This window comes from Myotis daubentonii, chromosome 7, assembly GCF_963259705.1.
Source record: "Myotis daubentonii chromosome 7, mMyoDau2.1, whole genome shotgun sequence".
NCBI lineage: Eukaryota > Metazoa > Chordata > Mammalia > Chiroptera > Vespertilionidae > Myotis > Myotis daubentonii.
The window spans coordinates 20300784-20326376 of NC_081846.1; the positions used below are offsets into that span (position 1 = coordinate 20300784).

General features: G+C 44.5%; 1 protein-coding gene across 2 annotated transcripts in view; it reads right to left on the bottom strand.

The window, feature by feature from the left end:
• Window positions 1-18927, bottom strand: part of MREG (melanoregulin) — a 55809-nt gene extending 36882 nt beyond the window's left edge. The window contains exon 1 of one of the 2 annotated variants that reach the window (XM_059703069.1): window positions 18580-18927. In XM_059703069.1, coding sequence (XP_059559052.1) covers window positions 18580-18674 — 95 coding nt within the window. In that variant the 5' untranslated portion in view covers window positions 18675-18927. Of the gene's footprint in view, window positions 1-18409; window positions 18530-18579 lie in introns of those variants that run through there. The other variant, XM_059703070.1, reaches the window with a different exon arrangement.
• Window positions 18928-25593: the final 6666 nt, after the last annotated feature.

The following is a 25593-nucleotide window of genomic DNA, read 5'->3' on the forward strand; positions in this document are numbered from 1 at the left end:
GATGTTTCTCTCTCATCGATGTTTCTGACTCTCTGTTCCTCTCCCATCCTGTCTGTAAAAAATCAATAAAATATATTTTTTTAAAAATTGTCTCTAACAATTAAGCATAACACAATAAAAAAGCCACTTTAAAAACAGCAGAAAAGAGCTGTGATCAGATACCTGGACAGAGGTAATTTTACTGCTAAACATGAAATTTAGCACTGAGTACCCCGGCAGCTAAAACAAAAAAAGGAAATTCAGTGGGGACTAGAACTCATGTGATTGAAAAGAGAAAACAATTAACATAAAGGGATGAATTTTTTACTGGCTCTGAATTCAAGGAAGCACAGTAAATTTAAAGTACAAGAGTATGAAATATCTATCAATTTCCTTACAACAAGAAAATTAAATAATAAACATGCATATCCAAGTAGTTTCAATAAACAATGCAGGATGTTGAGTAGGAATTCAGTAGCCCCATTTGTTATGTTGGTCTTATGATTTACCCTTTAAAAGGCAGTATCCATGCTTGGGCTTAGAGAGGTGAGTGGCAGAGCCTCATACCTAGGACATGTTTGTACATAGACCCAGTTAACTTCTATGGGACCAGACAGGTGGAGTCATGCGGGGGCTATTCCCTTCATCTAATGATACGTATGAAGCACCAACTCCATGTTAATGACAGGACTCAATAAAATCATGAGCAACGTAGACATGGTCCTTGTCCTTGGACCTCACTAGAGTCTAGGTAGGGAAACACATTAATGAATGATCGCGTGACTGCATAATTAAAAACTATCACAGGAGAAGTTTAGGGAGTCTTGAGAGCTAATGGGGGTCGGCATTGGGATAAAGGGATGCTTGAGCTTTACATTGAAAGAACAAAGTTCCAGCCATGTTCAAAGACCCTGGGGTGAGAGGAAGCAGGGTGTATGCATGACTTAGAAGAAAAGGGACATTGACCCGACAGTAAAAGAGAAGCTCAGGGAGTAGCTGTGGCCAGAACCACATGGCTTTGTAGACCATTTTCTTTTCTTACATTATTTAGAAACTAGAGGCCCGATGCACAAAATTCGTGCAAGGGGGTCGGCCCCTGCTCGCCGCGGCAGCTATGGGCCTCTGCCTCAGCCCCCACCCGCCACAGCTTCATCCAGAAGGACATCCAGTCTAATTAGCATATTATGCTTTTATTATTATAGATACAGATGTTGTCTTTATTCCTAAAGGCAAGGTAAGATGTGGAAGGGTTTAAAAAGGACTGTGATGTGACATGAACAGTATTACAACTTTAAAGATCTTTCTGGCTAAAGTGTGGAGATGAGAATGCTTGAGAGGGGTCATTAAAATGAAACTGAGGTAACTCAGGTGAGACATGAAAGGTATCAGGATTAGAACGATGGTGTGGAGCTGAAGTTCACTCTTCAGAAATACTCAGCATGGAGACGCTCTCTGGTTTTTCACCTGGGTGAGGGATGCCATTCTCAGAGACAGCTAGGTCAAGGGGTGCAAGCACACCTGCCAGTGTGACCTGAGGAAATGGCAAATAAAGACAGGCAGAAGACGCCCAGATAAGCAGACGGCATCTGGGAAGGAGGGATATGAGCAACTGACTGGTGGGCTAAAGGTAAATGTGAAGATTTAAACAAACTTGAGATACTCAGTACTTGGTACTAAGGAAATCTGGCAACAGGAAGCAAAGTCTCAATCTCCAAATTGGGGTTCAACAGCAGGAACCCTCCCACAGCCTGGCTCTTCTTAAGAATGATGAGCCAATGACAGGTTGAGGCAACTGATGCCTTGGTGTCCTGCCCATTCGAGCTTTAAGGAGCATATCAAATCCATTCACTCGTTCAGTTGTGTTTATTTAACAAACGTGGAAATGGGTGCCTGGAGTAGACTGGGTGCTGGGCTGGGGGCTTTGGGGACTTGAAAATATATAGGACATTGTCCCTGCCCTTAATGTGACTATACGGCAATGAGATAAGTGGATTTTTTTTAAAAAAACTATGAACAGAATGTTGTAGTAGCAGAGAAGGAATGACAAATTGTGTGTTCATATGAGGAGGAAGTGCAAGAAAGATTTCATGGAGGCGACAACATCTAACACAGACCTGAGAAATACATAGCTTTTCACCAGAAAGAGCAGCAAGGGGAAAGGTATTCCGTGCAGAGGGAACAGCACAGCCGCAGGTATGGAGGCTTACTTCCCGCAGAGTTGGGCAATTCCAAGCGCTCCTGCAGAGCTATACCACGTGGAGGGAGGGAAACGCAGGGCCATGAAGAAGAAAAGGTGATGAGGGTCAGACTGAGGAGAGTGCTGGAGTCCAGGCTTTAGTCTATAAACTATGACAAGTTAACAGGAGATTTTGAACCTTGCCAGGTCTGGGTTGAGAGAATAACTCTGCATGAAGAAGGAACAAAGAGATGGCTCAGGAGGCTGTCATAAGAAGGCAGGGGCGATTTTCATGCCATGCTCTTTGAGGTCCTAGTGTCAGGGCCTGGGGGCATGGGGGGAAGTGGTGCAGAAGATGGGCAGGGCCCCCAGGCAGAGAGAGAACCCCACAAACCACCACAACCAGAACAGCTGCTCTGTTTAAAATCTTATTGGTTGGAGATATGTTTTCTTTGGGACACAGAAAAGGCAAGTTCTATTGCTAAATATACACATAGGTAATGCCAAACATTTTGAAATACTGGTTGGGGTGAGAGTGAATGAGGTGTGGGCTAGGGAAATAGTGGTGGGAATAGAAACTGAGAAGGTGGATTCCAGCAGCATCTAAGGGGGAAGTGGCAGCCCTGTGACTGGTGACGGCAGCACAGAGGTGGGAGGAGAGGAGCCTAAGCTGACCTGTGGGCCGGCAGGGCGTTCAGAGAGAGGGCGGGATCTGGGCTTAAGAGCAAGGGTAGGGCTGGAGATCTGGACTTGGAGGAATGCACATGCATTCCCATCACCACCAAAAGTGGGGATCAGACGGGGGGGGGGGGGTGAGGAAAGACCTCAGGGGAACAGCTAGCCCTAAGGAGCAGGGGTGGGAGGGAGCTGGAGAGAGCAGGTGAGAGTCAAGGAAGAGAGGACACTGGGAAAACGAGGAGTAGACACTGGAGAGGGTAGATAGCATGAAAGGCGTGGACTCCGATTGCTTTCTGCCTGAACAGATTTCGCAGAGATGATAAAGCCTGGCTGCGCTGCACAGGGCTTTCCTCCAGGGCTTCCACATTCCACCCCTCCCATTACCCAACCACCTGAGGTAAAAGGGGGGGGGGGGGGACACTGTCCCTCTCTGCAGACTGGGACGAGCCCATGGAGTTGCTGGACTTCTCCGGGTCAGGCAGCCAGCTGACGCCCTCCCAGCACGAGTCCCTGATGGAGCATCTCCAAGAAGCCACATGTCATAAGACTTGATATCCAAATGCTGTGCCGGGGATGCGCCCACAAGCAGAGCAGCTCAGATAACAACTACACTGTCAAGTGCAAACCTGTACAAACAGGCAGATTCATCTGGGGCTTCTCCCAGGCATCCAGACCCAGCTTTCTCCGGGAGCTCGACCATGGCTGCTGACGCCATGGACCTCTCAGGCCACAAAACCCTAGTTCTTTCCTGAAAATGGTTTTTATTTTTCCCTAAATCTGTTTCATTTGTATAAGTCTTGTCTTTTCAACAAGTCGGTAAGCTCCTCTAGGGCAGGGGGTGTTACCAGTATTTCCTTTACACCCACATCACCCAGCAGGGTCGGGCACAGAGTAGGTGCTTTAAAAGTACTAGTGGAGTGGATCAAACGGAGCTGGGACCCCAATCTTCGTAAGAAAATCTCAGATCTAACACATTGTTGCCACTTTTTAAAGATTTTCCTAAAGCAGGAGGTTTAGAGATTGGCCAGTACTTGTCTGAATAATCAGTAATAACATTTGACCATGCCTGATCTAGCCACTTTTTGTTTAATAACCCGCAATTTCTTTGTGTTTTGATAAGACTATGACAGCTGCCTCCCTGGCCAGCTCCCACCCCCTTATTTCCCCCCTCCCTCTCTCTCTCTTTCTCTCTCTCTCTCTCTCTCTCTCTCTCTCTCTCTCTCACACACACACACACACACACACACACACACACACACACACACTTTGTCTCTAATACACACGCACACACACACACACACAGCAGTGTAAAACACTAGCCAGTCTTCCTTAATCTATAAGCTCAGATGAAGCTCACACAAGGTCACCACGGGCCTGTTTACAAGTGCTCATGTCTCCAGACAGGTGCTGCTTCAAGTTCTCCCCACATCTAGCTCTGCCCTAATTAGGAGCAGCGCTCCCCTGGTATCCCAGGAGCCTTAGACTCTGCCTAGTCCCTGACACCCAGGCGACATATAAATAGGAAAGGCAACCAGGGCCTTCTCTGCCTCTGAGTGAGCAAGGGCTCTATCCAGTGCTGGCTGCTGGGAGCTCCAGCTCATCTCTGTACCGCAGCCCCTCCACAGGGCTCTGCGGCTGCCCTCTACCTGGACCTCATTCCCTACACGTCCTCACTCCTCAGAGTTACAAGTCAGGTTTCTTTGGGGCACAGAAAAGGTAGTTTCTACCACCAAATAAATCATTAAATTAATAATTCTATCAAAATCCTGGTCAAGACGGAAGTGAATGAGGATGTGTGCTCATTCCACAGGATCTGGCAGACCTGGCCTGGCTCACCGGATCCCAGGTTCTAAATGCTGGCATGCATGTCCCTGCTCCTTATATCCTGCACACCACCCAGGCCAGGCAGCAGTCTTCTTCCCTTTAAAACTTTATACCCTCTGGTGGGGATAGCAGAACAAAGCAAAGCCTAAAACCCACCACTGGAGAGGCAGGTTGGGAACCTCTGGAGACTGTCTCCTCGAGGACTCTGGGGCCTAGGTAAAGAGGTTCCGTGCAAAGGTCCTGAGGTCTGGGCCCAGGGGTCCAGGGAGGACAGCAAGAGGGAGGAAGGGGCCACTGAATCAGGAGCTCCCCTTCCTTTCACCCCCCTAACCCCACCATTGCCGGAAGCCGGTCCATCCTTGCTGCTTGACACAGTCGCTGCAGGGAAGAAACATCTGCACAGCATATGTTTCAAGGGACCTGGCATATATGGCATACTGTTCTTAATATGTTTGCTCCCCTTCTTAGTGCTATATGTTTTAACCAAGGTCACCTCTCCGAGAAAGGTTGTTTCCCCAGGTAGGGATTTTTCCCTTAAGTTAGGGAGAGAATAAAACCCCTTAACTAAGTGCCAGGCGGGTAGTTAATCACTTTAACTACCTACGAACAATCACACTTAAGCTACATAATCTTTACTCCCTGGAATGAAGATAAGAAACGCTCTAACCTTTGGAATAGAAATTGATAGGATTAAAATCAACTGGTATAAATGCAGATGTAACAAGACAATAAAACACAGACCCTGGCTGGAGAACCTGGACAGAACCTGGCTGGAGATCCTGGCTAGAACCTGGCTAGAGAACCTGGCTAGTCCGCTGATCAACTGAACGCTGTCTCCGTGTCATTCCTTCTTCGCCGACTCCGTCCACACCTTTGGGAACCCCTGGGCCTGCTGGACCCCAACACCCCATAATGATGACTAAAAGGTACTGAGGAAAGCTAGAGCGGCTATTTTGCCCCTGGCCACCATCTGCTGCTGCTGAATATTTTATTAACCTCAGGCATTTGAGAGGTGGCTCTGACATTACAGTAGAAGCAGAAGCTGCTTTTACTCCCAAAAGGGTAGGATGAGATAAGTCTCAGATTCCACCCTCAATCCCACCTGGGGCACACGACCAAATCGCTGGGGAGTCTTGTCTTTCAAAACGGTCTAGAGTTGAAGGAGACACTGAACTCGAGGCCTGGGGCTTCGGAGCAACATGCTACAAGGCATGAAAGTGGCTTACCAGGGTTTCCCATGAGTCCTCACCACCAAGGGCAGTGAGGGAAAGACTTGAGAAAACCCACAAAATGCCCTGCACAAAAGGCTGGCTGCTGACATGAGCGGTCCCAGTGACTTGACTGCTGTCCCCCAGACGGCCCTGTGTCAGTGATCACTGGTTTAACACGGAAGCTCTGAAACACTGAAGAGATAAAATTTCTAGTTAACAGCAACCAACACACACACAAAAAACCTCAAAAGGCTGTTGGGTGCTACCCCATCACTACTTATGGCCCCTAGGTCTGATTCCCCAGTAGAAACTGGCCGGCCTACTGGGTGCCTGGCTTCCAGACCTTTCCCTTGCTCCCTCCATGGAAACCTCCTGGTGGAGGAGCAGGTGAGTCTAAGATTCTTATCTCTCTCCTTCTCTCTCTACCTTCCTTCCAAGACAGATACTTGGCCCCCTTCAGTTACCTAGTTAATCCAATATTTAAACAGTATTTAACTCCAATTTTAAACATTGTTCCATAGGTCCTTGGAGCTTTCTCAGCATTTAACCCCCGACTCATGACTTCCCTCAGCACCCGAGGTGTGACCTACCTCCAGTGCAGGAAGGAAGACACGGGCCCCTCTTTTCTGGCCCTGCTCCTTGATGGGCGCCTACCCCTCACGCCTTCCACTCCCGTGGCTGAAACAGAGCCCTGTGTAATAGTGTTTCATGCATCACTTTAAGTGCTTTAAAGGCTGGAAGATGGTCCTGACAAGACCCCAGTGATGTAGGCAGGGGAAGGAAGCATTATGTTTTATTTCTTCCACTGGGGCTCAGAAAGATTAGATTCGGTCCTAGGTCCCTTCTCTGCTCACATTCACTCCCAGTCATGTCACTGTGGCTTTAAATACCATCTTCATGAGCAAGACTCCTAAATCTGACCTTGTATCCCCAGCTCGGATGGTTCTGTCAAATCTGAGTCTTGTATCTACCTGCCTTCTTCCCATATCCACGCAAATGTCTAACAGAGAGGTCAAGAGCCAATTACCTGCTCTTCCCACCAAACCTCCCACCAGCAGTCTCCCCTCTCAGAGGATGGAACCTGCATCCTTCAGATTGCTCAGGCCAAACCCTTCAAGTCATCCTTGGCTCTCTCATCCCCGACACCTAATCTATCAGAAAATCCTATTGACAATACATGTTAAAATGTCTACCCCTATCCCTACCACCTGAGTCAGAGTGTCAGTGTCTTGCATAAGAATTCCTGAATCTTTTTTTTTTCACTGATCTACCTCCTTCTACCATTGCCTCCACCAATTCTATTCTCAAGATCACCACAGTTAAAATGATCCTTTTAATATGTAAATCAGATTACAGCGACCTGGGGCCCTCAACATCCTCCTCCCCACCCCCCCTCAGGGGGCTCCCACCTGACTTCAGAGTATAAGCCCCTCTGTGGTCTCTAAGGCCTCTCAGCAGTTCCCTGCACTCACCAGTCACGGCCATCTCAGGCCCTTGCATGGCTGATTCATCCACCTGTAATGATTTCCTGCAGATATCCACATACCTCACTCCCTCCCCGCCTTCAAATCTTTGTTTACACACCTCCTCCTCCTCCATGACACCTACCCTAAGCAACCTATTTATAATCACAAGCATGCTCCCCGCATCTGCTCTGTCTTCCTCCTTCCTACACACTTATGTACCTTCTGATTTACTTATTATGTTGACTGCTTGTTCACGCCCATCACCACAATAAAAGCCCGATGAGGACAGGATCTGTATCTATTTTGCTCAGTGATGTATCCCCAGGGCTCAGAACAGGACCTGATACTTAGTGGATGCTGGATAAATATTTGCTGAATGAATGAACTGGTGTTTCCCCAGGTCACAGGGCTGTGAATGGTAGAAATGAGGCCAGAACCCCTGTCTCCAGACGCACAGACAAACTCTTCACATGTGACCTGGTTACATTTATGAAGGTGGGGCTGGCTCTTACTCTTCGGGAGGAAGGGGCAAGGAGCACCTATTTGATGTCAAGTGGTAAGCGGGGTTCTGAAGGAATACACGGGAATAAGGGGCCGACCGAGGGGGGCGGGTACTGTTTTAAAGAGGATGACCCTGGAAGAGCTTTCTGACGCAATGACTTTGAACAGAGACCTGAGTGAATGAAATGAGGGAGTTACCCATACAGGTAAAAGGAGGAAGAACATTCCAGGCAGGGAGGACAAGAAGTGCAAAGCCCTGAGACAGGCGTATGCTTGAGGACCCAGGAGGTGGCCAAGATGGCTGAAGGATGAACAATTTCACCTTATGTGCTGACTTTAAAATCTAAACTATGCGGAATAGCCCTGAACTGGAAACCACCCAAAAGTCCATCAACAGTAGAAGGAGTGAATAAAATGAAAGGTCCTACAAAGCCATGAGAACCACAAACTAAGCTACACATGGCAACTTGGATAGATCTCACCAAGAACACGCACAGTTTGATCCCATTTATGTAAAGTTTAAAAGCAGGCAGATCTATCCCTCTCCCTTTCTCTCTGTAAGAAATCAATAAAATGTTTTTGCCCTAACCGGTTTGGCTCAGTGGATAGAGCGTCGGCCTGCGGACTCAAGGGTCCCAGGTTCGATTCCGGTCAAAGGCATGTACCTTGGTTGCAGGCACATCCCCAGTTAGGGGGTGTGCAGGAGGCGGCTGATCAATGTTTCTCTCTCATCTATGTTTCTGACTCTCTATCCCTCTCCCTTCCTCTCTGTAAAAAAATCAATAAAATATATTATAAAAAAAAAAGCAGGCAGAACTAAAGTACATAGTTAAGGTGCATAAATAGGTGGTAAAGCTATAAAGAAAAGCAAGAATCAGAGACATAGAAGCATAGAACAGACTGTGGATGGGTGATCAACCAAAAAACTTGCATATATATATATATATATATATATATATATATATATATATATATACATAACCCATGGACAATAGGGTGGTGAAGGTCTGGGGCAGGGCGGGCTACAACGGGGTCAATGGAGAAAAAAAGGGGACATATGTAATACTTTCAACAATAAAGATTTAATTTTAAAAAAAGAAAAAGAAAAGCAAGAAAATGACTATCACAATGTTCTAGATATGATCAGGGATAGGGAATGTGGGGCTGGCGATAGCTATCTCTTGCCCTGGAGTTTTTATTCACTTGATAGTTGTTTTTTATACTGTACATGTTCTTGTATGTCTTTAGTCTCTGATATTAAGTGTACCAACACAAATTTTTAAAAGTTAACGAAAAAAATAAGTGAGAAGCGATTCAGTAAACTCTTACCACATGTCAGGCAGTATAGGGGTTCATTAGACACATACTGTCTCACCAATTATTTCCTGAAAAAGCACAAAGGAAGAGGGTGCACAGTATGTAACTGGCCCAGAACAAATATTTATTAACCAGACCAAAAAGGACATCAGCCGCTGACAGAATAAACGGTTTTACCCAACTTTTACGCAGAATTTACTTTTTAAACAAAGTGCATTGATAAGATCACCTTAAGATACCTAGAGAATAAAAAGTTCCAGTAAACCTAGATCACATGACGTGTAAGAGAAAGAAATGTTATCTCCTCGGGAACTTCCACCGCTGCTAAGACTGACTAATGCAAGTCACGAAAGGGGGAAGGGCTATTGTAGGGGGCCTGGGAAGAAACCTTTAAAAGTCATCCTTTTATGGATTTGGAGTGGCTGACATCTTGATAAAGAAAGCACTGATCTTGAACTCACTGGACCTGAGCCCCCATTCTGGGAATAGCACCCATGACCCTCCCCTCTTTCTCCTCTGTCCTTCAAGAAGGTACAAGTGCAATCTTGGAACGGGCCCTTCAGGGAGCCATGAGCTCCTTCCTGTGGCAGGATCCCCTGCGCCTCTGCTGTTGCTTCCTGTGACTCACCGCCCAGCCCTGGGCCGCAGGCTTTGTGACCTGCAGCTTCTGCAGGGAGCGAGGCTGACCTGAGGCAGCTCAGGGAACCCAGCCCGTCATACAGGCGGGGGGGGGGGGGGGGTGTCAGCCTTCTGGGCCCCAGCCTGAGCGATCTCACTGACACTAACACATGAGCTAACATTTTCTCAAAGCCCTTCCAAGGGCAGAAGACAATTTGATCTGCTCTGAGGTCATGTGAGTCCACACTGTGAAATGAAAAACTCACCACATGTAGAAGATGACTCCTTCTAGGGGGTGGGGATTCTCTTTTAAAAGTCTTAAACCCACCACCCTTCCCTCCCACTGGCGCCTGGCCTCACCAGCCTTACTACAGAAAAGTGGGGCCGGTGTTTCTCAACCCCAGTGGCACAACTTGTGTCATACTTTTGACACAATTTCTCACATGAGCAGCTAGTTACACACGCTATAGGAGGCTCTGGAATATAATAGGATCGAATCCCAGCTCTGCCATCTGTGCCTCCGAGCAGCTACTGAAGCTCTTACGCCTCAGTTTCTTCTGTCAAGAGGAGATCGAGACATAATGACTGGTGCCCTCATTATTCCCAGATTCTGTATTTGCAAATTTGCCCACTCGCTAAATTCTCTCTGTAACCCCCAAAATAAAAGGGCCGGTGTTCTCATGTGCTTGGGGCCCAAGTTCCCTGCCGAGGTCCACCAAGGCTCCGCTCTGCTTCCTCGTTTCAGCTTTCATACTGCGAGTGAGTGTCCTTTGGGTAGACTATCTAGTGTCACTTTTACCCCCATTTTTGTGCTTTTTGTTGGTGATTTCGCTGTTTAGAATAGGCCCAAGCATAGTGGTAAAATAAGTGTGTTAGATAAGTTTCATTCAGGCCTGAGTTACAGTACTGTTGGCCGCAAGTGCAATGTTAATCAGCAACAGCTATTAAATTAAGTGTCTTTAAGCAGAAACACACACGAAACAAGGTGTGTATTGATCAGATGACGAACTGGCTGGCAGGAATCTAACCCTGGATTTCGCCTTTGGAGCAATGGTTCGATATTCTTTAATTCAGCATTTATGGTGACTAATAGGACATAACTACTCCCAATAACAAGAATCGACTGACCTCGTAGGGTTATGGCAAGGATTTAATTAATAGATGTAAAGCACTTACGACAGTGCCTAGTATACCTTAAGCACTAAGTACAACCTACAAAGGCTCAGGAGGAATGGAAAAGGGAAGGTGTAGGTCATAACCTTAGTCTCCCCCTCTTCTGCATGCTCGATGCACTCACACGGACTGTTTCTTTATGGTCAGGGAAATTCAATTCTGGTGCCCACACTCACAGGCCCAGATCAATTCCTCCTCAGAACCGCCCCGCTCCGTGGGCATGAAACAACCATCAAGGGCACACCGAGGTGGTATTTTATTTTTCCCTAATGAAAATTCTAGGCATGGAGAAAAAGAAAACAGTGACGTCCTGTTCTCTGTTCACTGCCCACAGATAAGGTGCGGAAACTCTGTTATCAGTAATGGAAGCTGCGGTGCGCACTGAGAAGAGCAGGGAGCAAACAGATTTGGAAGCTCATTCCACGGTTCGCTGAGGTGGCTTACAGAGCCACAATGAAAACCCAGTCCTGGTTGTTACTTCTCTCCCTTTCTTCCCTTGCTTTTGACCGGAAAGTGGTGGTGCTTATCAGTTATTAACAGCCAGTAGAAATTAGAGAGTGAGAATTACATTTCCCTGAAACAGCTCAAAGGAACCATTGTGAACGATGACTTAGCATGTAGTGTTTACACTGTACCCCTTACACATTCCATTTTAGACTCTTCTGGGCCTGTACTGGATGTTGTGGGGAAGCACAGGACTTGGTCGGAAAGTCTGAAAGGTCGGAGGCCTCTGGGGAACCTTGGCAAAGGTGCCAGCCCCTGCCTTGACTTTTCCAAACAAGTCTGAGCCCCCCAGTGTTTTACTGGGATCTTTATGTTTAGCCTTCAAAATGTCCTTGTTTGAAAGACACTACAGATGCAGGTGTTTTCTCAAGGATGCTTACCCTGCTGATAGTATCTAATAGTTAATTTTAGTTCAAGCTGTTGTTACAACAAAAGCCTTATAAGGAGGCAGGTGAACAGGGCTACTTGGTGGCTATAGCCAAGTAGTCCCTTAGCCTCTCTTTCACAGAAATGTGTGTCAGCGTAATCATTCATCCATCACTCAGGGTCTGCCAGTCAGCCCTGACAGGATGTCCTATGGCAGTAGACTTTATGGTGCCAGGGCACTTGGGCATCTCTCTGCTTAAAGGTGACTGACTGCAGGTGTGCCTCCCAAATCATATAATTACCAGGGCCACATGCTCAGGTGACTTTGTATATGGTAGTAGCATGCTTTTATCCCTGATGGAAAGAGCCATGCTCTAAAAGTAAAATGAAAACCAATGCTTTAAGCTCAAACATTTTCCCAAAAGTACCTTGTTAATAGGTTGGATAGTGTCCTCTAAAACTTTATGTCCAAGTCCTAATCCGAAGTTCCTGGGAATGTGACTTTATTTGGAAATAGGGGCTTTGCAGATGCAATTAACTTAAGGATCTTGATATGAGATCATCCTGAATGTAAGGTGGACCCTAAATCTAATGCCTGGTGTCTCTGTAAGAGAAGAGAGAGGGCATTTGAGACACAGAGAAGGAGAGTCATGGAAGAAGACAGGCAAAGATTAGAGCCACCAGGAGCCACCACAGGCTGGAATCAGCAAGAAATGCTTCTCCCTAGAATCTCTGGAGGGAACACGGTCCCGCCAACACCTTGATTTCAGACTCCTGGCCTCCAGAACTGTGAAAAAATACATCTTTGTTGTCTGAAGCTATCCAGTTCATGGTAATTTGCCACAGTAGTCCTAGGAAACTAGCAATCCATATCCCAAATGTTTCTTTTAATTAGTAACAAGAAATCCTAAACCAAAAAGTCATTCACTATTCTAAAGACAAAATGCTCAATGATCTAACCATTCCAAAAACAACCCATCAGCATTATTACCCTGTTATCCTGGCATTAGAAATGACTACTCAACTATTCACTGGGAAAGCAGCCCTGGGAAGCTAAAGAATCGAACCAATGGTCATGATGCACATCTCCTGGGCCTTCAGGTTCCTCCCAGGACTACAGCCAGCCTCACTGCCGCTGTATTCCATGTCATTGACGTCTGTTCTCCCCAACTTACAGAAGAAGAAACAAAGGTTCCAGGACATTAAGAGATTTCCCCAGGGACCCCACAGCTGGTTAATAGCTGGGTCGAGGACTCAGGTTTCCTAACTCCCAATGGGCTTGGTTTATAGGGCCAGATTGCTTCCACATCTGGGGGGAAGAATTATACGAATACAGACATGGAGGAAGGGAAAGAGAAAGGGGCCAAACAGAGAGGCACTAAGACAAGTGATCGCCACCAGTTTCTAGAACAAAGACATTATAAGTTACTTTTAAGAAATATTAGGCAGTTTTCTGAATTTTCTACAATGCAAGGCCTGGATTTGAACAGACACGGATTCACATTCCCGCTCTCTGACTTCTCAACTGTGACTCCGAATCAATTATTTAAACGCTCTGGGATCCTCATTTACAAAATGGGGACAACATCTATCTCATTTGGTCATAGTGACGATTAAATCACAGAATGTGTGTAAAGAAATCTCACTTAGGCAACAGCCTACATGAGGGAGCCACCATCTATTTAAAGTTAAGAATGCTAAACACAGATTCGTCACCCTTGGAGGTGGGAGCCGGATGTAGTAATGCAGCGGTAAAGAGAGGGGCTTCAACTCTATTGTTAACGTTTTCTTAATCGGATCCTGGGTATATGGCTGTTTGCTCTATCATTCTTCACAATGTTCTGTTTTAAATGCATTTTTTAAAGTTGCACATAGAAAGAAATTAACAAACAAACAGCCATCATTATCATTTTATTAATGGAAAAGAATTAATGTACTTTCTACTGCATGCTGAGCACTGGGCTGGGCACAAGAAGGGATACTAAGGTGAGTGAGATTTAGTCCCTCCGATCTGGCAGGCATTCTGGCACCCACATTACTGTAAGAGCAGGTAGAATGAGGTACGTGACCCTGGGGGGTAAAAAGAAAGAAGAGACACCATAACTGTTTGGGGAGACTTTCTAAGGTTTCACCACAAAGGTGGCAACTGAAATGGGCCTTAAAAACAGAGTAGAATCTTAAGTAAAGAAAACCAACAAGATGCCTAGCTAACAAGTATGGCATTGGCAAAGCCATCAGGAGGGAAATGGCACGATTAGACGGGTCACAGGCAGAGACCAGAGAGTGCAAAGTCAGAGAAGCCAGGGCAGGAGGAAGTGTGAAAGAAGGCACGGATGGTCAGCCCAGAGGTATTCCGTGTCCACTGAGACAAGAACATCAGACTGCTTTCTCCTGTAACTTTCAAGAGAGCAATGTGCATGTAATTGTACAGGGGGCGGAAACCAGATGTCATCTTGAGGGGGTGGTAAAGGAGGTGGGGGGATAGCTGACCACTTTCAAAGACACATGTACCTGACACAAGGAAAACAAAGGATGGTCACTGAAGGCCCTGGTAATATCAGGATGAAGTTTTAGTCAGGGAGGCCTCAAGATATTTCTAGCGAAAGGAGGGGGAGGGGTGATCTAGTGGGACAGAGAGAACTACAGATGCAAGCAAGATAAGAGACAGACATTGCCTCCACATGCTGGGCTCCAGAGAAAGCAAAAGGAGCAAGGTCAAAAACCTAAGTGGCGTTCTCTGATTGGCAAACAAGATGAGACTAAGAGTAGTTTTTCTTAAACTAACAGGAGTCCCCAGTGCATTTTTCAAAAGGACTGGGGATGACGGTGCACGCAAATGACAAATGGCCCCCCAGATACACCTCTTCCAGGTATAAGATATTTCATATCTTGTATGAAATAAAACTTGAAAACAACTGTTTTACAATTAGAACAAAGATAATATAACATGAAGAATGAAGTTCTCAATAAAATAAAAATTAAGGCCATCTGCCCATATGATTTTACCACATCAAGATTTCAAAGCAAAGGTAGAAAAACCTCATAGACCAGCGGTTCTCAACCTGTGGATTGCGACCCCTTTGGGGGTCAAACGACCCTTTCACAGAGGTCACCTAAGACCATCGGAAAACACATATATAATTACATATTGTTTTTGTGATTAATCACTATGCTTTAATTATGTTCAATTTGTAACAATGAAAATACATCCTGCATATCAGATATTTACATTACGATTCATAACAGTGGCAAAATTACAGTTATGAAGTAGCAATGAAAATAATTTTATGGTTGGGGGTCACCACAACATGAGGAACTGTATTAAAGGGTCGAGGCATTAGGAAGGTTGAGAACCACTGTCATAGACACAAATAACAGTATGATGATGAAAAGGGCATGGGGAAATTAAAAGAGGGTAAAGGGGGGATAAATGGTGATGAAAGGACACTTAATTTGGAGTGCTGAAAACAATATAATGCACAGAAGATGTATCATTGTACACCTGAAACTTATATAATTTTATTAACCAATGTCACCCCAATACATCCAACAAAAATATTTTTAATTAAAAAAATGATTTCAAACCAGCTGCTTTGGAAAATATTCTGGCAGTTCCTCAAAAAGTTAAATGCAGAATTTCTATATGACCCAACAATTTCATTTCTAGGTATATAATCAAAGATTACACAAGTATTCATAGAAGCATCCTATATAATAAAAGCTTAATATGCTAAGTGTCCAGTCATCCAGTCAGCCATTCAACCAATCAGAGTAACATGCTAATGACATGCTAAGGCCCCTCAAGCATTTGCTATGATCTGACCTGACTACTAGGGGGCAGGCAGTCCACCGGTTGACCAGTCACTATGATGTGCACTGACCACCGGGGGCAGATGCTCCGGCTAGTCGGTTAGCTTGCTGCTGGGATCCGGCCGATCAAGACTGAGCAAGATGCCCTGACCGGTTTGGCTCAGTGGATAGAGCGTCGGCCTGAGGACTGAAGGGTCCCAGGTTCGATTCTGGTCAAGGGCATGTACCTTTGTTGCAGGCACATCCCCAGTGGGGTGTGTGCAGGAGGCAGCTGTTCAATGTTTCTCTCTCATCTATGTTTCTAACTCTCTATCCCTCTCCCCTTCTCTCTGTAAAAAATCAATAAAATATATATATATATATATATATATATATATATATATATATATATATAAAGACTGAGCGAGACGAGCTGGACACACCCTGGAGCCCTCCCGCGGTCCCTCCCGGGCTGGCAAACCTCCCACGCCCCTCCCCTGCCCCGATCCTGCACTGGTGGGGTCCCTTGGCCTGGCCTGCACCCTCTTGCAATCCAGGCTGAGGACCACCCACTCCCACCCCGCCCTTAGTGCATGAATTTCGTGCACCAGGCCTCTAGTTATTTATAAAAGCCAAAAAGTAGAAACCACCCAAATGTCTATCAATTGATGAATGGATACATAAAATGTAATATATCCAGGCAATGAAATATTATTCCAGTATAAAAAGGAATGAAGTACTGACATGTGCTACAACATTATGAAACTTCTAAACATTATGCTAAGTGAAAGAAGCCAGGTGCAAAAGGCCACATACTGTACATTTATACAAAATGTTCAGAACAGACAAAACTATAAAGAGAGAAAGTAAATCAGTGGTTGTCTGGGGAGTGGGGCTGTCAGCAAGTGACTGCTCAGCAGTATGGCTTCTTTTTGGAGTGATAAAAGTATTCTGAATTAGATAATGGTAACAACTGCACAACTCTGTTAATATACTAAAACCACTAAATTTACACTTTAACAAAAATAAAAAAATAAATGAAAACAATGTTTTGCAAATGGATCTTTTGATCACTTGGGTAGGATAGAACATGAAGATACCGCCCCCACCCCCCACCCCCCACCCCCCCCCCACACACACACACATCACTGCTCCACATGTCCATCAACAAGCTACTCTTCCCAAATACTGTTATATTGAAATGATGCCAGAATGACACTAAACCATAAAAGACCAGTCCACTCATAGTCACATGCTCAAAAGAATAGCAATAATAATTAATAACTAAAATTTATTAAATATTTACTATGTGTCAGACACTCTAGTAAGCACTTTACATGGATTAGCTCATTTCATTTCTCGCAGCCCTTTGGGTACATACTATTCTCATCCCCATTTTGCAGATGAGGAAATTAGGGCACAAATAAATTTCATAATCTGTGTCAGGTCACCCAGTCTGGATTTAACCCCAGGCAATATGACTCATGAGCATTGTGCTATTCAGCCTCAACTGACTTTGTCTTTTTTAAATCACTTGCAAAATTCACTGACTTCTAGTGTAAATCAAGGCAGGAGAGGGTGGAGATTTTAAAACAACCAAAAACTATAGACTCAAATAGTAATCCCAGACAGAAAATTAGAAAGACCCACGGCTCTGAGGGGGAGACCAAGCTGAGGGCTGCATCATGTGACAATGAACATTGCAAGTTGAGTGTGCAACTCAAGCATAAAATTCTAGATTTTACCCACTACATATGACTAGTGGTAGATTACTGGGTTTCTCCCGGTCCACAGTAATCTAATAATCTGAGTAAATGCTCCATCACAAGTACAAACGAAAATATTGGGTATTATGTGTATGGTTGTTTGTGTGTGAATGTGTGTGTTTCACATATATATGAAACAACATGATATATATGTTTACATACATGGGTGCTCACTACATCATGAGGGGCAGATGGTAAGTTCCAAGTCCTAAATCACAGAACAGAGAGAGATGAATACGGGCAAAGTAATCAAAGAGGACTGTTGAGTGGGCCTTGAGAACTAGCATTTAGGAAGGGGAAGGAAGGATAAAGGATGCCTGCCTGGTTAAATCAAGGAGTGTGCACTGTTTAATGTACTGGAAAATAAGAATGGACAGGCAGGAAGGGGTTATGTAAGATATCAAAGTCAAGGGGAGTGTTTGGACCTGATGGAGTAAGAGAAGGAAATCATGCTTTTCAAGTTGTGAAAGCTTTATAGAATCATAAGAAACACTGACTTCCATATTTGCTTACTCAACCCTGGAATTCACTGTATAGATTTTTTTTCTAATTTAATTTTAAATACTTTGTTTCACTCACATCCACCCCCAAGGCATGGCCTAGTGGAACCTTCATTTCAGTAGAGTTAAAACATGATGGCTTAAAATCGCAGCCCTGAACAAAACCTTCAAAAGCCACTTAGCACATGGCATTTTCTCACAATCGTTTAACCTGCAAAGTTAAACGATTTTACACATTTTTTAATGTGAAAAATATTTCCTCGTGCTCGGTCACTGAAATTATCTTCTTTCGGTAATAAAATTGAATGACAAGATATCCAACTTTCTTCCTGGGTGAAACACAAACTCACTTTGCCTACTGCACTGGACTAAACCTAGTTGTATATCATGGGACCCCTATGCGAACTCCTCCCCTGGCCTCCCTGCCCAGCAACTGCACCCGAATTCTTGGTACTGTCCACAGGCTTCCACCTGGATCTCAGGTGTCTCTGGGGATCTGTACTTTCGGGCAAAAAAAAAAAAAAAAAAAAAAAAATCCTACCCAAGGAACAGGAATGTCCTGTAAGAAGGAATCAAGAGGTTTACATGGTGCTTCCGTGTGACCTTAAAGCAAGCCCACCTCCCTAACTCAGACAAGCACGCAGGTATCCCCTCTCCGCGCTGCCGGCCGCGGCTAGGTCACCCCAGATCCCGGCCAGGGCGCGCACCCACCGGACGAGGGGCTCCTTTTCGGGCACGGCGGGCTCCTCCAGGCACTGGCACGGGCAGCAGCAGCACACGGTCCTCAGCCAGTCCCTCAGCCCCATGGAGAGCGAGCTGCCCCGCCGGCGCCGGGAGTCTCCGAGGAAGCCGTGGGGGCGAGCGATCGCGGCAGGGGCGCGGCCGCGGGGCCGGCATCCAGGTGCGGGGACAGTCTCGGCCCGGGCGTCGCGGCCGGTCCGTGCGCATCACGCCGCGGCGGGGGACGCGGGCGAGGCCGGCGGCGCCTCTGCGGTCCAGGATCTGCAGGGCCGTGCTCTTTCCTCCACTTGGGTTTTGTTTGGGGCGCGTGTTTTGTTGGGACTTTTTTTTCTCTCTCTTTTAATTCCCCGGGCGCTAATTGGGGCGCATGCGTCCCGGAGGCGCCCCGCTGCTGCCCTCTAAGGAGGAAGCGGGGACTCCAGGCAGATGGCAAAATCCAAGGGCACAGACGCTCACCCGGGCTGGGGAAGCAGCAGGAAAGCCCTCGGGTCACAGAGCGCGAGATGGGGCTGAATCTATTCATAGGTTTTATTGGCTTCACTCCCGGAGGAAATAAAAGGTCCTCCTTCCCACCCCCAAGCCTTTAAAGCAGAATGTGGGGCATTTTCACCAAGTCAGCCCCACGCAGAGTAAAGGTTAACCAAAGAGTATGGATTGGCGCATTATAGAGGCGGTGGTGTTTTTTTAAGCACTGTTTACAATGGTTTTTTAAAATTATTTGCAAGCCTCCCAGTTTTTTAAAAAAATATATTTTATTGTTTTTTTACAGAGAGGAAGGGAGAGGGACAAAGAGTCAGAAACATCAATGAGAGAGAAACATCAATGAGAGAGAAACATCGACCAGCTGCCTCCTGCACACCCCCTACTGAGGATGTGCCTGCAACTAAGGTACATGCCCTAGACTGGAATCGAACCCGGGCCTCTTCAGTCTGCAGGCCAACGCTCTATCCACTAAGCCAAACCGGTCAGGGCAAGCCTCCCAGTTTTTGACTGAACCCTCAAGGAAGGCAACCACTATCGTTAGTTTCTTGCGGTTTTCCATTGCTATTTATGTCTGTATTTATGTATTTGTTTATGTATGTATGCATTTATGCTTGTACAAACTTTTAAGTATATATATACACAAATCCCTCTCCTTTTTTTACCCAAGTGGTGGCTTCTGCCCTGGCTTGTTTCACTCGGTATATCATAGAGACTGTTCCGTATATATAATCTTCCTCTATCATTTTAACAGTTGCCTAGTATGCAGTCACATGAATGCTAATATGATATTTAGCCGGGCCCCTATGGGTGGGAATTTAAGTAAATGCCAGATTTTTTGTTATTAAAATAACGTTGCCGTGAACACATTTGGTCTATGTGTTTGGACATGCATATCTATTGAGTGTATGGTTGGCAGTCGAATTGCTGGGTAAGGTACCTTTTTAAATTTTGACAGATCTTGCCAAATTGCCCTCCAAAGTTAACACTCTGACTAACAACATATGACAGTATCTGTTTTCCTATACCCCCACTAATACAAAGTGTCATTTGTCACCTGGATCATTACAAGGATGTCCATGCATCTCCCTAAAACAGCCCATGTAATTTTCATTTTTCCCCATCTGGATTATTCAACAAATAATTATTGAGCATCTGTTACGGGGCAGGCACGTTCCAGGGGCAGGCATGTTCCAGGCTCCGGGGTTATAGCAAAAGAAACAATGTTTGGCCTGGTCAGGTGTGCGGGAGGCAGCAAGTGGATGATGTTTCTCTCTCATGGATGTTTCCATCTCTCTATCCCTCTCCCTTCCTCTCTCTCTCTCTAAACATCAATAAAAACATATTTAAAAAAAAAAGAAAGAAAGAGAGAATGTTTGCTCCTACTCTCCTGAAGCAAACATTGTAGTGGGTGAGTTAAACAAAACAAGCGCATGCTTCAGTGTGTCAGACAGCAGTGCCTACTATGGAAAAAATATGGCAGGGAGGAGGACGAGCAAGAGTTTATGTTCAGAAGTGTTAATTCTCATGGGTGGTGTCTTAATTTTTAAAGTGTGTCACTGTGCATAAGTTTGTCCTGCCCTGGCTACATGAAGGGGCAGAAGAATGTATCAAGTGCATGTTCACCAAGAGGCTGGCTATTGAGGGATACAGAAGAATGAGGGTCCCTGAGGACTCTGACTTAGTTGGGGAGATAGGACCCATCATGAAAAGTTAACAGGACATGACAGTTCCAGCTGTCACCAGCCTGTACAGGGCATTAATAGCAAGCCCAACACCATGTCATTTATCACTTGCAACTGTACCAGGATGGAGGCTGAGTATTGTTCTTGACAGCAAACATCTTACTGGCTGGAAAAATCCACCTGGTAGAATGTACTATGTTCTGAAATTGGATTTTGGATTTGAGCCAGTTCACCGAGGTTCAGGTAGGATGTGTGTAGAGACAGCTGCCAAAATGTGTACTCAGCCAGCAAGAAGACGAAATTTGGGATCTGACAGCTACTATTAACTATTGGAGTTGGATTTGTTGAAAATAGAGGAACTACAGAGGGCATTCGGGTCCTGGAAAACAGGTGCTCTGTCCCTTTACTAGCCTTGATCTTAGACAAGTCACTTAATTTTTCTGAACCTCAATGTTCTACTCTGAGAAATGGAGATGATGAATCCGGCCCTACCTACTAGGCTCAAATGAGATCATTTGAAAACATAAAGCACTGTAGAAACACCACAATTCAGCACCATTAACTTCAAATAATATAGGACTGTCAGGGAACTGCCACTGCCAATACTACCTGGACTATGTATGACAATATTTCTTTTCACATTTGTACTTCTGCAATGTGTGGGCATTATTTTCTTTTTTTAATTTTTACTTATGATTGATTTTAGAAAGAGAAACAGGAAATGGGAGAGAGAAACAATTTGTTATTTCACTTATTTATGCATTCATTGGTGGATTCTTGTATATGCCCTGACCTGGATCGAACTTGCAACCTTGGTGTATTGGGATGATGCTCTAACTGAACTACTTGGCCAGGGCTGTGTGGGCATCTTTTATGTAGTTGTTTTCAGACTGGCTATTTCTAGAAAGCCCTAGAACCACATCTATTAAACAGACTTGATCAGGAAGTTAACGCCCTGCCTTACTAAGTCATGTGTACTGTTTGCCAGCTCTAACAGCTATTAACGTTTTTCTTTTAAAATTAATTTTAAGTTTTAAAATTTATAAATGAAATATTCCTCTAAAAAATTGAATATTACAGTTAAAGTTCCCTCTGACTGCAATACATAGTCCTGTCCCCTCTGTCTTCTCTCCAGGCAACCATTATTATCAATATGGTACAACATTTTCTCTGAAAACACAAACACACATATGTGTCCCTGTGGTGTATATATAGCATCACTGTGTGTCATTTTTTAAGTAGTGAGTTTCGTTTTAATTGATATAAAGGTACTAATTAATCTACCTGCAAATTTTTTCCAATTAATATAGAGAGATCTATTCTTATTAGTACACCTTGTTCTTTCAAGGTTAAGTAGTCTATTTCTTAGTTTTCTAAGGATAATTGTGGGTGTTTTATAGTGCTCATCTTCCCAGAAGTTGAATATCTTCATGATTTCCCTGGTTTGGGGTAAACTATACCTTTGATAGGAGTAACAACAGCACCAAACCTTCCAGCTTCAGCTTCTAGACAGCTAAGACCACATTTTGGCAACCTCATTTCCTGTTTCAGACATCATTCGCAGGACAGCAGTGAACTTCCTTTTTTTAGGGTGATGCTAGATTGTTTCTGCTGCCTGAGTTGACGCCAATGTGTGCATCACAGTCAGCAGCATCTGACATTTACCAAGAACCCCTGGGCACCTGGTGTCGGGGGAGTAGGCAGTCCCCTGGGGTGACTGGTGACTTACAGACCCATCAGCTGCTTGTTTTTTAGGTACAACTGCTGGCCTACCTATATTCTCAGATTTTTCCATGGCAGGGGAAACTCTAGAGTCTGCTTTGAAAACAACTACTAGGGTAGTTTGAAATCCTCCTTTGTTAAGAATTTACTGATGACTTCTGAGAGGTGGAGGAAAAGGCATATGCAGGGTGAAAAAAAAAAAGGAAAATCAAAATACTTAGCTCTAACACATCATTAGTGCATTTCATAGAGATGCTATGCTTGCAGTAACATAGCATAAGCTGGTGTCATACAGTTATTCATTCAACAAATATTTATTGAGCCAGGTACTGGAGATATAATGGTGAGCTAGAATGTAGGTTCCATTAATGAAGATGGGGACTTTGTTTTGTTCTTTGCAATATTCTCATCACCTACAACAATGCAGACACATTAACAAATGAATTGAGTAAATGAATGAAAACAGAAAAAGAACTATTTAGTGAACCCAGAGTTTGCATGAAAAGTTATATCTAATTTCTGAAGAATCTATGTATGAGCTGCCTAAACCCAGTGGAGAAAACCTAAAGAGCACTGTCTTCCTTAGACACGTCTTCCTTGGCCTGACATGGAACCAGCTGCTCTTTCAGAGGGAGGGAATGCACCGAATGAGCAGGCTTGAGTCTCATGGGCACCCATGTAGTGCTCAGATGAGGAAGAATGAGGAGACAGGAGAAGAAAGCCAGTTAGCCTAAGAGTGGGAGAGTTTCCCAAGGAAAATCAACTGGAGCCGCACACAAAATATGGAATGGATGCTAGCAAGGCAAAAACAACAATGTCCACTACACTCAGTAATGGTAGCTGCTGAGGCACTGGCTCAAATGCGTTGTGTGTCCAAGGAACTCCTGCCATCTAGAATGGACAGAAAGGACTCCAGCCCATGGTTCTATCTAGCAGGTCTAATGTCCAAAACTCAGACTGCAAGAGCTTTCTGCAAGAGGGACGTCAGAATCCCAGTGCATCTCCTAAAAATGCAGCTAGATCACTGATGAGTTTGGCAACATCAACTCCCAAAACCAGAGAGAAAGAGAGAAATCACTGCACTGGATGTAAAGGAACTCTCATGGGAGGCTGTTGGCACAGGCCGAGTTCCTCAAAGGGTGATCCTAAGCACCTGCACTGGAATTCTTAGCGATGCTTATTGAAACTCCAGATCCTAGACCCTACGTGAGAGCTTCTGCAATGTCAGCTCTGGGGTTGGGGCCCCAGAATCTACCATTTTATCAGGCTCCCAAGCAGGGCTGGGACTTCGGTGACGCTGATGAGGAGTTTAGCATTTAAAGAGGCGCTTACTCTTGGGGCAGAAACTACACTTGCACAACTCTGAGAGTGAGCATGTCCTTAAATGTTGCACTCCAAACCCCTCACCGTCCTTGCCCAAACCTGCTGACTCCTGAATCTTCAACTTCTATCCACCAGAACTATGAGAATATAAATTTCTGTGGCTTACGCCACCAAGTGGCAGTTTGTTATGGCAGCCCCAGCAAACCAATGCACACCCCAAGTTTGAGAACTGTTAGCAAGATGGTTAAGAGCCTGGGCTCTAGGATCACACTAACCCCACGTGGTTGAAGTCAGGATTAAGCTACGTACACACAGAAAACACTTAGTACAATTTCATGGAAACTAGGACACGCTCTGTAAATGTTAGCGATAATTACTGTTGTTAATGAATTATACATACTTTAGTCAGACTCTACCCGATCACCTCACATAACCAACTGTGACCACCTAAAATTATTTAGTTCAACAAGCATTTATTGAATGTTAACTTTATAAGCACGGCACAGTGCTCAACCTCTTGTGGAATACAAAGATGAAAAATGTGCATTACATCCTGATAGTAGGAGTACTATCAGGGAAAAAAATTGGAAATTTATATATAAATTTATATACTGAAATGTTCTATATTTATCTGTGCCCCAAGGTATCCATTCTTTTGGTTCTTACAATGTGCCCTTCCTTACCTCACCCTGACTTTCCCATGTTTAACTATCCTGCCATATCTAGCTATACTCTCAGAGCTAACTATCCTGCCATATTTAATTATACTCTCATAGCTAATTATGCTGCTTTATCTAACAGTATTCCCGTACCTAACTACATGCCTATATCCAACTACTGTCATAGCTAACCTGTTATAACAAACACTTTTCAGGTGCCCAGAACAGCCTCTCTGATGTGACCTGGAACCTGATCTTTTCCATCTCCCTACAATCCCAAGTATTCTATAATCTCCAAAGTCTCTCCATATGATACCTAACTAAAACTAAACATAAACCTGGACCCATCAATCATAGCACACTTATTCCTAATTCAATTAAATTCTACTTAATAGACATTACTAAGCATCGACTATATGCAAGGTGATACTAAGTTACAAAATAGAAGACAAGCATCAAAAATGATATTTTAAAAAATACATAAACACTGTTCATAGTTTCTGTGAAAAGCCAAAGGTTTGCCCAAACTTTAAGCCCAGATCCTACCAATCTCCGTGTTAATAGATAACCAAACATATGCCATTAGTGTTTGCTTTTTGCATTTACTTATATTAGTTTTTTTCTCCATAATATTCACAGAGACATAAACCAGAACCCTGCAACTTTCTATACAACTGAAACTCCAGGTAAAGTTCCCCATAAGTTATAGTAAACAAATTCTCCTGTGGTTCTCCACGCTGCCCCCTCGTGGATATCCGTTGTAAATGAACTGCAGATTTTTCAGAGAAGGATCTGACACTGATTAGAAAGCTGTCACTCAACAGAGGGAAAGTGGTTGCAGCTACAATACCTGTGCAGACTTAGATCTTAAAGGGCCATCAGCTATATTCAAATGGAAGGTTTAAACTGGCTCTGTGCTACACTCAACCTGTTAGGGCACTTCTAAGTTGAGCTATGAGTCCTCACTTCTCTTGGCTAGCAGGCACCACGTAATGATCATTTGACTATTTCATTTGACCTTACTAAGCATTGCTACTTGATTTATTAGCCTGAAATTCATGGAAAAGTGCATAGGACATTACATATATTTCTTAACTTATGTAAAAGAGTAATCT